At 41.3% G+C, this 13,455-nt stretch overlaps 1 protein-coding gene across 1 annotated transcript; it reads left to right on the plus strand.

Moving 5' to 3' along the window:
- The first annotated feature begins 1,211 nt into the window (after nt 1–1,211).
- LOC101552858 (cytochrome P450 2G1-like) lies at nt 1,212–13,143 on the plus strand. Its single transcript, XM_004620718.2, has 9 exons — nt 1,212–1,391; nt 2,211–2,373; nt 6,167–6,316; nt 7,796–7,956; nt 8,208–8,384; nt 9,187–9,328; nt 10,837–11,024; nt 11,140–11,281; nt 12,962–13,143. The coding sequence occupies exons 1-9, from the start codon at nt 1,212–1,214 to the stop codon at nt 13,141–13,143; spliced, it is 1,485 nt and encodes a 494-aa protein (XP_004620775.2).
- The last annotated feature ends 312 nt before the right edge of the window (nt 13,144–13,455 follow it).

The raw sequence follows: 13,455 nt of genomic DNA on the forward strand, positions 1-13,455 counted from the left end.
AATTCAATCACCTTAATCAATGGATAAATAAATACCAGTGCTCCTACATTAGAAAAATTATGTCCTCTTTTCTATTATAGCAAAAATACAATCCAACATATTGCTACCGATTTCCATGGTGTAAAGTCTGAATATACTTTCTTTTTCCAGCTTTTTCTACTCCAAGCAACACCACCTTTTATTTTAGCAAGTAAGTACCTATTCTATGGTTGCTGCATGCCTAACTCACAGAAGTCTCCCAGCCACGAAAGATGAATATTTTCAAAAGAGAAACAGGCACAGATCCTGTCCAAAAATTGTGCTCAAGGAGTTTTAGGGTCAGGTCATAACCATCTGACCTTTTTTTAAAAGCCTTCCACTGGGAGAGAGAGACAGAGACAGAGACAGAGAGACAGAGAGAGACAGAGAGAGAGAGAAGGGAAGTGCCCGCTATAGAGACATAGAGGCCGGCTGGGGTGGGGAGGTTGTAGGAGGGAAACTGGGATCATTGGTGGTGGGAAATGGACAATGGTGGTTTTGGATCATTGTATGACTGAAACCTGATCATGAAGAGTATAAAAAGCATAAAAGCCTGGTCTTGATGCGAGATGTTTGTCTTAAGAAACAAGACCCCCCACGGGGAGGTACAAGCTGAATCCGCCTGAAGATCTTGTCTGAAATTTACAGTAGAAGCCCAGCAGCCTTGCCCTTGTTTTGCTTCTGTAAATGATCAACCACAACCTACTGGCAGTCCTAAACCTCACACCCCTTGAGATGCTCTATAAATATGCTAGCACCTCTACATTAAATAGGCTGTTTTGACCATTTATTGGTGAGTGCCCCATCTCTTTGTTCCTCTGCTGGGGAGGCCTGCGGATAAAAGGAAGACATGGTATTATGCACCCCTATACTTTGTAAACTCAGATCCTGTACACACCCTAGGATATGTTGGATAAGGGATGGAGCTTAGGGATAAGAACCATGAGGCCAGAAATAGGAAGAAGGGGGAATGGCCTCATGGATTTCACTAGGTAAGTTAAATCTACCTTTATTCATGTAAGAGATTATATGTTGTATAATCAAGCTCACCCCCATAAAGCAATGAATTCCCTGATGATATTCATATCTGGAAAATTTGAATTCCAGGGTATTTAAATTTCCACACACCTGTTTTCCCAGAGTGGCTTAAGGCAGAATCTGGAACCTTGGACACAACCCTGCCTCCTGGAACCATGGAGCTGGGAGGGGCCCTCTCCATCTTTCTGGCACTCTGCTTGTCTTGCCTGTTCATCCTGGCTGCCTGGAAGAGGACCAGCAAGGGTGGGAAGATGCCCCCTGGCCCTACACCAATACCCTTTCTGGGGAACATTCTGCAAGTCGGTCTTGGAGCCACCTATCAGTCTTTCATGAAGGTGAGTCCACCTGCTTCTTTCCCAGTTAGGCAAATATATTCTGTAGGCAAATGCACGTGAAACATAGGCTTTGTATGCTAAGAATTCCGAGATTTCAGGATCTTGACCTCTTGGAAACTCAGATAGAAGTATACATTGTATCTTTAGATTCTTGTCATCTAAGGACTTTGAAATCACAATACTTTAGGGTTTTTTTTGGAGGGGGGGGATGGAGGGTTTTGGGAGGAGAAGGAGACATGCCTGGAAGTGTTAAGGGCTCATTTCTGGCTCTGTACTCATGGAGGTAATGCTCAAGGAACCAGATGTGGTGCCAGGGAGTTATTCAGAGTCAGCCTCATACAAGGCAAATTCCAAAACCTGTATACCGTCTCTCCTGCTGCAGATCTTGTTATCTTCAAACACATCTGCCTGTTGTAGAAGTTTGAGACTCAGTTTTATGAAATAAGAAATTTAGTATTTCTGAGAGAAACATGCATTGTGGATTCATCTCATCCAGGTCCATCATTCTCCACATAATTAAACGATAACTTGAGTTCAGTGCTAGAGATTCTTTCCCAGGATCACAGGAGTCATGGTGCTGTGCTTTTTCCTGAATAGTCATTACCAGCACAGGAATCAGCTTTCTCTGTTATTTTCACATTAGTATCCCATTGAAAACACCGCTCTAAATTCCCTGGAGTTCAAAATTTGGTCTTAACTAAGTCCCAACTAAGCCCCTACTCTTTTTTTTTAAAATGTTGGAATACGGCTATTCATTCAGTCATTGATTAAGCTGATTGAATTGTAAGCCCCTACTCTTGTATCTTCCATCTTTCTTAGCTCAGGGAGAAATATGGCTCAGTATTCACTGTATACATGGGACCTCGACCAGTAGTTGTTTTATGTGGTCATGAAGCAGTGAAGGAGGCCCTTGTAGACAAGGCAGATGACTTCAGTGGCCGTGGAAAAGTGACTTTACTAGAGCGAAACTTCCAAGGTTATGGTAGGTAACAACAGCAACATTGAAAACAAAACGATTTTCAGGTACAACCTGGGTTATCTGATAAGTACTCTACCTGCATGACCCACATTGACTCCTCTGAGGAAACTTTTAATGTCTAATTAAGTTTTCTAAAGTGGAAGCTGGACATGAGAAAAGTTTAGTGATACCACAAGTTTACTTTTAACCTAAACCATCTAACTCAGTTAAAGTAAAACTTGGTGGTACTTTTGTAGTGTTATTTTATAATTGTACTTGGATGAATTAGTTACACATTTTGTGTGACCACTAAAATCATTAGACTTTTATACTCACATATTGAACTCATAGGTGTCTGTCTTCTCATTTTAGGCAGGTACATTCCTAGTATTACTTACACAATCATCTCAATGACTCAGAAGCTTCAATTCCAGGCAATCTAACACTATTAATTCCCTATTTCTGCCCATTCATCTATGCTTCTACCTCTCCTCTTATTTAGTCACATTTCCTTTGGTCTATAAAGTCATCCATCATTAATCTCTCCATCTAACTTATCTGTATATCTATCAATTAATGTCTCATTTTCTTATTCACCTATTATTTTGGTCAGAATTTTAGTAAGTTTTCCATTGTTATTATTTTTAAAAAAATAATGTAGGAGTACTGCTATTTGCTCAGCTATTTATTAAGCTGATTAAACTGGGCATGAACTCTACATTACTTTTTTTTTAATTGTATCACTGTGAGATAGAGTTACAAATCTTTCATGTTTGAGATTCAGCCATACAATGATGAAACATTCCTCCACCAGTGCACATTTTCATCACCAATATCCCCAGTATCTCCCCCCACCTGCAAACTCACCCCCCACACATCTCAGGCCTCACCCTGCCTCTATAGTAGACAATTTCCCCAATACTCTCTCTCTAATTTGGGGCACTATGTTTTGCTCGAAATTTCCCACCACCATTCAAGCCTACCTGCCAGGGCCAGATGCTAGGGAATTTGTTTTCCATTGCTCATTTTGAATATCATGAGAGCATGCATGGCTATGGTGGTTTGTAAATGTAAATTTCTAGATTGTAAATGGTTGGGTTCCAGAGACATCTGGCACTAATCCAATTTGGGAATCAATTGGGAGTCTTTGGGCCAGGGCTGTTGGTGTGCCAAGATAGCACCCGGAGACAAATTGTTGGCAGGACAGCCAGTCTGCTGGGTGGGCTGGGAGCCAGAGAGAGGCAGCCCGGGTCCTCTGCCACCATGAGACCTGGAGATTCAGTCCTGGAACCCGCAGACCTAGGCCTTGCTTGTGGAAGTTCTTGGTACCGGGATTTCATCCTGAGTAGTCGGGGAGAGCACATCAGCTCCATCTGGGGTGTCCCAGTGAAATTTGCTCAGTATAGGGCCCACCCAGACAGATCTGTGGAAGACACTGGTGCTGTCATGTGGTGTCTTCCGGGACTTGCTGCTGTGACTCTGGGCCAGGTGCCCTTAGATCCACATTTCAAAAGTTTCAGCAGATTATATCTTGGTGAGGTCTATCCTGAAACAGTGGAGTTAGGCTGGGGGTATGGTGACAATTTTGAATTGTGGAAGCAAGTGGCTGCTAGAGGCTCTGTTTGGATGGGCAATTCAGGCCAACTCGTCCCCCTCTAATTTACACCAGTATCTTCAGCCATGCACGGGTTTGAGGTTCACTGTAGCTTTTGATCTCTTTCAAGATTAAATTGTAGGTCTCTGAAATAAGGTCAATAAATGAGCCTGTCCGCTAAGTGTGGTCACTCGACCTCATACCTCTTCATCCTCAGCAATAGAAAACAAATTATCTAATGCTTCCTTTTCAGCAGGTCTGACTTTAGGGGAGAGACTCTCCAAACAATAATAGTGAGTTTTGTTGAAATATTGTATGCAATCAAAGTGAAAGTAAAGTGAAATTTATTAGTTACACAGGCGGGGGGGGGCTTAGGGGGGGCTAGGGGCGTGGGGGGGTTTGGAGTGTGAGGGGGCGGGGTGGAGCTATACTGGGATTCTTGGTGGTAGAATATGAGCACTGGTGAAGGGATGGGTATTCGAGCATTGTATAACTGAGATTTAAACCTGAAAACTTTGTAACTTTCCACATGGTGACTCAATAAAAAATTAAAAAAAAAAAATAAAAAAATAAATAAAAATAAAAAAAATAAATGAGCCTGTATAGCTGAGCCAGAGGAGGTTTGTGGGTGTGGCTCCCACATACCTAACTTTTGGTCATTTAATTTCTTGGTAAACTTGATCCCAAGTTGTTGGGGCCTGGCCATAGGCACAGTGGTAATTTGAGGTATCTGGAAGCCTGAGGGCACCATCAGGCTACTGATGCACTCTCCCCACAGGTACAGTATGACCTGTTGGTGGCACCATACCCCTATCCATCTATTATTATTGAAAGAGTGAGTCAGCCCACATCCAACTGAACTCAGAGCTTACTCCTGGCTCTGTGCTCAGGGATCATACCTGATGGTGCTTGGGGAATAATATGTTCAGCCAAGGGAGAATCTGGAGTCTGCTGAATACAAGGCAAGTGCCTTATCCCTTATACAATCTCTCCTTGCCCCATCCATATATTTCTAATCTCTCATCCATCTATCATTTCAACCATCTATCCATCTACCTCAAACAATCCTCAAACCATCCTCAAACCATTTACCTCAAATCCTTCACCCAGACATGATGTCTTTCATACATTGAAATTATCATTTATTCTAGTAATAAACTCTTCCTTCCATTCACCAAGCCACTAACATTATTACATGTTCAATTATTAATTTATAAGGTATTAATAACAGTAATGCACGTATGATTATTTCAATGTGTTTCTACTACATGATAACTCTATGTAGAGATATACTGGTATACAGGTCTGAGTAATTATGTATAAATTTTGGTATGTTTGGAGAACCAACTGAAATACAGAAAGTGAAAGTAATCTCCCAATTTGGGGGAATTCTGTATGTTTTGTATGTTTACCTCCCTCAACATTTCTATGCCTTCATCTATTTATCCATTCCCATGGATCAATCCAGCAAGAAATGTTTCTTCAAGGGTCAGGAGGATTGGCCCATGTTAGGAAGGCTGCCACCAAGGGGGAGAAAGAGTGAAGATAGAACATAGAAGAAACAATTATAACAAGGATAGTTGGAAATGATCATTTGGGGAAAAAACTGAATGTTGAAAGGAGGTAAAGTGATACACGAAACCCATTCAGTAACAGTATTGTAAACCACAGTGCCTAAAAGGAAAATTAGAGAGAGAAAGAGAGAGAGAGAGAGGAGTTGGGGAAGTGTCTGCCATAGAGACAGGCTGTTTGTGTGGGGGGATGGGCAGTGGGGGAAGGAGAGGAAGGAAAACTGGGGACATTAATGGCAGGAAATGTGCACTGGTGCAGGGACAGTTGTTGGAACATTGTATGACTGAAACTCAATCATAAGCAATTTTGTAACTGTATCTCACAGTGATTCAATAAAAAATGAATAGGAAGGAAGGAAGGAAGGAACGAAGAAAGGAAAGAAAGAAGGAAGGTAGGAGAAGGAAGGAAGGAAGGAAAAAAATTTTAAGCTCTACCAACCATTTCTAACCTGATTTTCTTTCTTCCAACTGCGTCCTGAGTGTGAGGGTTCTGTAGGGAGAGAACCTTAGTCTCTCCATCTAAACTAAGGGTTGAGATTTTTTCTGGAAGCTTACACACAAAGTTATCATAATCAGGCACCATCCTGTCCAGCGCTGAGTTGGACACAAGAAGGGGCGGAGAAGTAGGAGCTTGATCGAGAGATTCTTGTAGGTGTTGGTATGTCTAACGGAGAACGATGGAAGATTCTTCGACACTTCTCACTGACAATTCTTCGGGACTTCGGAATGGGAAAGAGAAGCATTGAGGAGAGGATCCAAGAAGAGGCTGGTTTCTTGTTAGAGGAATTACGAAAGACCAAAGGTATGGGGAACACCTGGGCAAGAGTTCCAAGGTGATGTGTAGCTGTAGCAAGCATAGTCCTGAAATTCAAAATTTTGCTTGGAGAAAAAGTCTACAATAGAGGAAGACAGAAAAGATTAAGTATTTATAAATATGTCTGGTCAGACGTCATGCTACAAATTAATGTGAAAGAAACGTGGAGACCAATTGTACAGAAATATTAATCAAAAGATACCAGGAAAGGGTCTTGCAGTGGGTAAGACATTAAATGCCTCGTGTGCTGCTAGTCTTGGTTTGATCCCAGCATCCCATCTTGTCCCCTGAGCACCGCCAGGGAGGATCCCTGAGTTCAGATCAAGGAATAACACCTGAGCTCCCCTGGGTGTGGTTCCCGCTACCCAAAACAGATACAAGGTAGTTTTATGAGCTCCTGATGTCATATGCAAACTTTGGCAGTATGTGAGGCCATGTCTTTTTCTGGTGCCAAAAGAAAGTTTTGTTATATACTTGCACACACAATTGTGGTTGGAAAAAAAAACTTAACCACTTCTCTGTATGAAATTCAGTAAAAATACATTGTTCATATTATTGGGAAAAGAATATGCAGAACTTTTTCATCTTATAAATGTAAACATCTATTTGACTCATTTTTGAAAGAATCCAGCTGAGAGGCAGAAAAAAAGAGAGATGAATGGGCAAGAAACAGAGGGATACATTCCTGTATACTAGATATTTCTTTCCAGGGGGTCCATGGATGTCAATCAGTACATAAATAGCTTTCACTGTTCATGAGTCACTATATTCCTTGCAAAAGTATGTATTTGTGAGCACATGCTTTATTATAAGGAAACTGCCCCAACTTCACTGACTCTGCCATCATCTTATTTATGTTGGTTGTAATTGAGGTCCAAAAAGGATTTCTTTAATAGCTCAAATGGAATAATTGGAAAAGAGATAGAATCCACTCATTTTAAAATATTTTTTTATGGGGGATGTGGGGTGCCACGCCCAGCTATGTTCAGGGATTGTTCCTGGCTCTGCACTCAGGAATCACTCCTGGTGGTGCTTCAGGGAACCTATGGGATGCCAGGGATCGAATCCGGGTCTTCTGAGTGCAAGGAAAATACCCTACCAGCTGGACTATCTCTCAGACTCCAGAATCCAGTCATCTTTAAAATTAAAAAAAGAAAAGAAAAAGAAAATGCCCTATATCACTACCTCTTTTCCAAAGCTATCAATTTCCAGCACACAATTAAATAGTAATCACAGTGATTAAGCTCTTCCACCCATTCCATTCTTGAGTGCTTTCTATATGTCAAGTGTGCTAAGTGTTCAGCATGAACAGTGATATGGAATCCTCATGAACTGATGAGGTAGTTACTAAGACAGTTGATGATTAAGAATGAGATTCCTCACATGTGACTTGGACAATGGATCCAGGACTCGTCTCTGTGACAGGATCCTGATGATTGCCTCTGAACAGACTATTTCCTTTACCAGGTAACCCCATCAAACCCACTTTCTTCCTGAGCCGCACTGTCTCCAATGTCATCAGTTCTGTGGTCTTTGGAAGTCGCTTTGACTATGAGGACAAGCAGTTCCTGAAGCTGATTCAGATACTCAAGGAGATTCCCATGGAGATGAACACGCTCTGGGCACAGGTATCTACCAGCCTCCCCTCCCACCAGCTTCAGTTAACTAGCATTTGAGTGTGCTTGCCAATCTTGCTCACTTCTTCCCACAAGCCAGGAAGTAAGTGTTCATTTGCCCTGAGTCTCAAAAACAAAAGTATTTGCTTAGCCTGGTTTAGGTGCTGAAATTAAGTGTGAAGACTTAAGTTCCACACTTGGTCCGTGGTGGATCTGAGGCCATTGTGAACAAACACCTCTCAACCTTTGCCAATTCCCTGCAGCTATATGACATGTATTCTGGGGTCATGCAATATTTGCCAGGAAGACATAATCGTGCTTACTACTTAATGGAGGATCTCAAGGATTTCATTGCCCAAAAAATCAAGACCAACGAAGCATCCCTTGATCCACAAAACCCTCGAGACTTCATTGACTGCTTCCTCATCAAGATGCACCAGGTACTTCTTCCTCTTCCTCCCTCTTTTCCTCCAACTCCTCAACCTCAAGTGCCTGAAACTTTGACTCGCCCATAAATATGCCAGAGACAGAGAGCAAAATGTATTTCCATTATCTACATCTATATTTATACAAGATTTAAAAATTTTTATATTTTAAAATTTTATTTTCTGTAATGGATCCCAATGAGGTGCAGTTACAGACTTACAGACTTTTGTGTTTTGAATGCATAAGGCCAAAAAGTTGTTGATTTTTTAAGTCTGGTCTAAACATTTGAGGATTATAGAAATGCAAATGTTATGCCTTTGAATCACAAATACCAGTAATTTATAACTGCAGAAATGTAGTCATTAGAGTTTTACATCTAAACTTAGACATTTAAGGGCTTTTAAATTAAGAGCTGGAACTTTGCATTTAGAGTTTAGAAGTGTAGACATAGAGGTGTAGACCTTTAGAAGTTTATACTTTTACTTAAGAGGCTCATTAAATTTTAGAACTAATTATAGTACAGAAGCTGTTTATTTGAAAGTGCAACATGATATACCTTAATGGTCTAGAACTTCGATACCCTGTTAAGTTATCTGTGTCCTCGCTTCCCATTCTCCCTTCTGTCCACTAAAGTCCAGTACACAGGTCTTCCGCTTACTGTTCCTCTAACACACCTGTCTCAGAAACTCTGCTAGACGACCTCTCTTCCAGACATCTATCCACTTGGTTTCTGCTTCCATCTTAACTTTACACAGGAGAATTTAAGAAAATGGGGACAAAACAGGGTGATTTTGTTTCTATGCTTTTCATTTTCAGGATAAAAATAATCCCCAAACAGAATTCAATTTCAAGAACCTGCTTCTCACCACTCTCGGCCTCTTCTTTGCTGGCACCGGGAGTGTGAGTGCTACATTACACTATGGACTGCTACTGCTGATGAAGCACCCAAAGGTGGAAGGTGGGATACACCAATTCCCTTAGACAGCTCCCAAGTTCAAAATGGCACCTCATCATGCAGATACAGAGCAGAATCTGATTCCTGGCCTTTTTCAGCTTTTAGTGGTGTTTCCTTCAGTTCCTCAACACACAACCCTCTGTCCCTCTTCAAACACTTCCGCATAAAACCTTCACAGAGAGCTTTTTATTTCCATTGTTACATCTCCACCGACTTTGACTCTACTATTTCTCAACAGGAGCTTGTGATTATATTTAGGATCAACTGGGCATTTCCCATCTCATGATTCTTAATAATATTTGCAAATATTTGTCATGTAAAGAATCATTCACAAGTTCCAGAGATTAGGATCTGGGTATATCTCTAGATTAATTGTTTTTATTAGTATTAAATTATCATTGGTTATAATATTATGGAATTTCAGGGGTTTAGTTTCATGCCTTTGTATGTGTTCATTCTTATCATTTCCATCACCAACTTTCCTGTTTCATCCCACCATCCAGAGATTCTTCATTCTTCCCACCCTATTCTCTTCCTCTTGGGAAACTGCTGCCATTTTTGAGAGTAAATTTTGTTTGATTTGTTTGCTTCAGTTATTCATGTTCTACATAGCAGTGAATCCAGTAAGCATTTCTTTCACTTTCATGTTTATGTCACTTAGCACAATTAAGGAAGTGGATATCTTTGCTGATAATTACTTTACCAATTCTAGTGGCTGAATCCAATAGCACCCATCTTTGAAAAGCCAATCTAGTCTAGTGGGCCAGCTCTAATAATAAAGAATTTATTTTTTGATTCAGTAAAATCTCCCATTTTGGTCCCTCTTACATCTAATTTAGTTGCCCACAAGATTTTCACACTACAGAAAATGAACAAGACTCACCTGTGTTCCCACTCAAGTTCCTCTAGCTTCTCCTTCATTATTGGAATTAACTAAATAATCAAACATCGGAGTGCACATTCTCTATTAGGCATTGTCCTCGTTAATTGCATACTGGATTTTTGGTAAATTTTATCATTACATGAGCTTGTTGGACCATCATATCCATTTCAAGATGAAAAGTCAGAGGATAGGCTCTTCATTTCAAGATCACTCTGTAGTAAGAGTAATGTTACCAACGTATATCAATAGTGTTTTTGGTGAGAGATGTACCAATTATATTTATAGTAACTATCACATGATAAGCACCATTTTATTTGAGTTCTGTCCTAGTTAGATCTGGAACTCTTATTCCATCAAAAATCTGTGTATGAAAGCGCAGCTTCACGGCTTTCAAGTACAGAACAAATGCCCTAGCAAACAAAGTTCCATTCTGTGTGTCTCCCAACAGTTGGATGGATGTTTCCCAGCCAGCAATATGTCAGGAATAAAGAGACAGCCCAGAAATACATGGTTGGTTCCTTCAGTGTCCCAAGGTTGCTAAATACAAATCCATGGCCAAATTCTAGCCTCTTGTTAAATCTCCTGTGCTCCTGTGTCCCTGTCTATGATGCTTTTTGACATTTTCCAGCCAAGATCCATGAAGAGATTGATCAAGTGATTGGGCCACACCGGATCCCAAGTGTAAATGATCGCGTCAAGATGCCCTACACGAACGCTATGATCCATGAGATACAGAGGGTAATAGATCTCTTACCCATGGGTATTCCTCACAATGTCATCCGAGATACCGAATTCCGAGGCTACCTTCTGCCCAAGGTGTGTCGACATCTTCATTGCCACCCCTTCTCAAACACTGTACCCACACCTCATCCTGGTTTGCTGCACCCACATCATAAAACATATTCTACTAATTAATCCAATTTTCTCCCAGGGTACAGATGTGTTCCCCCTGCTTGGCTCAGTCCTCAAGGACCCCAAGTATTTCCGATACCCAGATACCTTCTATCCTGAGCATTTCTTGGATGCGAAGGGCCATTTCAAGAATAATGAAGCCTTTGTACCCTTTTCCACTGGTAGGTTTCTGTGGTATAATTTTCTCTTGGAATATTCTAGATGTGTCCCCAACCATTGTTCTGTATCCATAGTTCAGGTGAAGAGGAAGATAAATCCTAATTTCATTTGATCATAAAACCCTAGAATCCCAGAATCAGGGAGTCATAGAACCGTGACAGCCATAATCAGAAGGTAATATCATTTAGCATGGGTCAGAGAAGATGTCTAGTGAGAACCAAATAGAAACTATTTTAAGTTTTGCTGTCCATGGTTCCTCTGTGTGGACTTTGCAATCAGAACTCTTACCAACACTCTTGTACAAACGGGGCTATAGGTTATACATTAATAATGATCCCTATGCTGGTGCTTATTATAACGAACACTGAAATAATAATCCTTCATTTGGTGTAGTTTTGACTGGAGGCCATTACCAGCTGTACTCAGTGATCACTCTTGATGGGGCTCAGGAAACCATATGTGATGTCAAGGATTGAATCTGGGTTGACTGTGTCCAAGGCCAGCACCTCGTTTGTTGTTCTATCTCTCCACCCCCTCATTTAATTTTCTTTTTTTCTCATTTAATTAATTTTTAGAGCATTACAAAGGCATTCATGATTGGATTTCAGGCATACAGTATTCCAACACCCATCCCACCCCCAGTGTACATTACCCAGTATCAATGTCCACAGGTTATCTCCCATCACACCCCTGCCCCTCAACTCCCTCATTTAATATTCATGTACCACAAAATATTTTCTTTGATGCTTTTAAGCTAAAGATATAGATAACACGGACTGGAACAAATAGTACAGAAGGCAGGTGCTTGCCTCCAAGTGGCTGACCCAGGTTTAATCCCAAGCCTTCCATATGGTTCTCCAAACCCCAAGAGGAGTAATCTCTGAATGCAGAGCCAGGAATAAGCCCTGAGCACCACCAGGTGTGCCCCAAGCCCCAAAAAGAAAACAAATTAAATAAAGCATTCTTAGGTTTCAGGTAGAAAAGAAAAAAAACACCATGAATTTGTCGTATCAGAGAATCTTGACCCATTGGTCAAGCTTGATCAATATATCTGTCCTTGAACAATAATTTATTTATTTGTTTGGTGGTGTTGGTAATCAGATATAGAGCCTCACACCTACCAGGCAAGTAGTCTACTGCTGAGCCACATCCCAGACCTCTATAACAGTAACATATTTTAGGCACAAACCATTTGAAATTGTGATCAGTGCAGTGACTAGGAAAATAAGCACAATCCTATCACTTCCAAATGGGGTGGTGAGGGATGAGTTACTTGGGCTCCCTGTCTGTGAAATGCACAGTAATCTCTCCAAACCATTGTAACAGGAACGAACTGAGTTTAACTGTAAGCATCTCTGTCAGATCAATCTTTTGGAAACTGAAATGAAAGGGGAAAAAAAACCCCTCAAATCTGAGAATCCTCAGGACTGTTTCATCTTGAATCTGATGCCAAAGACATTGAGCAGGAATCTGCCCGGTGTCTAAAGGGCATGTCTTAGCTGAGCACTGAGCACTGTATATGGCAACCCTCTGAGATTTTATAATAACTCTATAAGTCGAGAAATTCTGACCCCAGAGATACTGATAGGATAGAGAAAGCTCGGGTGGGTGTTGGGTCTAGACCACCCCTATGCATCCATATCCCAGTGCAAATGTGACCTGTTCTCCCCTTGTGTCCACAGGAAAGCGTGTCTGCCTTGGGGAGGCCATGGCCAGAATGGAACTCTTTCTCTACTTCACCTCCATCCTTCAGAACTTCTCCCTGCGCCCTCTGGTGCCACCTGCTGAAATTAATAACACACCAAAGATCTCAGGTTTTGGCAGCATATCTCCCACCAATGAGCTCTGCCTCCTGGCCCGCTAAGCACCCTCTCCTGGAAGCTGTGGGAAGCATTGGAGAACAAATTTCAGTTTCCCTGTAGCAGAGCACCACCCATCTCTCCCTACGTTATCTCACAGCCCCAAGAGAAGGCCCTATTTTGACTCTCATGGAACTAAAAGTCGGAGAGGGTCACTGATAATAGGAAGTTGTATGTTGTCTCTATGCAGGAAGAAAGCAATGTCTGTCCTAGATACCTACAACAGCCCACAGATTCTATGTTCACTTAATTATGATCACCTCTGCTTCCTCTTGTAGAGTTCATGTTCGCATGTTGTTCCTTTGTCTTTGCCCTGA

Source organism: Sorex araneus, chromosome 8, assembly GCF_027595985.1.
Source record: "Sorex araneus isolate mSorAra2 chromosome 8, mSorAra2.pri, whole genome shotgun sequence".
Taxonomy (NCBI): Eukaryota; Metazoa; Chordata; class Mammalia; order Eulipotyphla; family Soricidae; genus Sorex; species Sorex araneus.

Bases quoted from the DNA above. Each gene is read 5' to 3' on its own strand.
- LOC101552858 (XM_004620718.2), top strand. From the start codon at position 1,212: ATGGAGCTGGGAGGGGCCCTCTCCATCTTTCTGGCACTCTGCTTGTCT. The intron at 1,392-2,210 runs GTGAGTCCACCT...CATCTTTCTTAG, and splicing joins CCTATCAGTCTTTCATGAAG to CTCAGGGAGAAATATGGCTC. The intron at 6,317-7,795 runs GTATGGGGAACA...TTCCTTTACCAG, and splicing joins GGAATTACGAAAGACCAAAG to GTAACCCCATCAAACCCACT.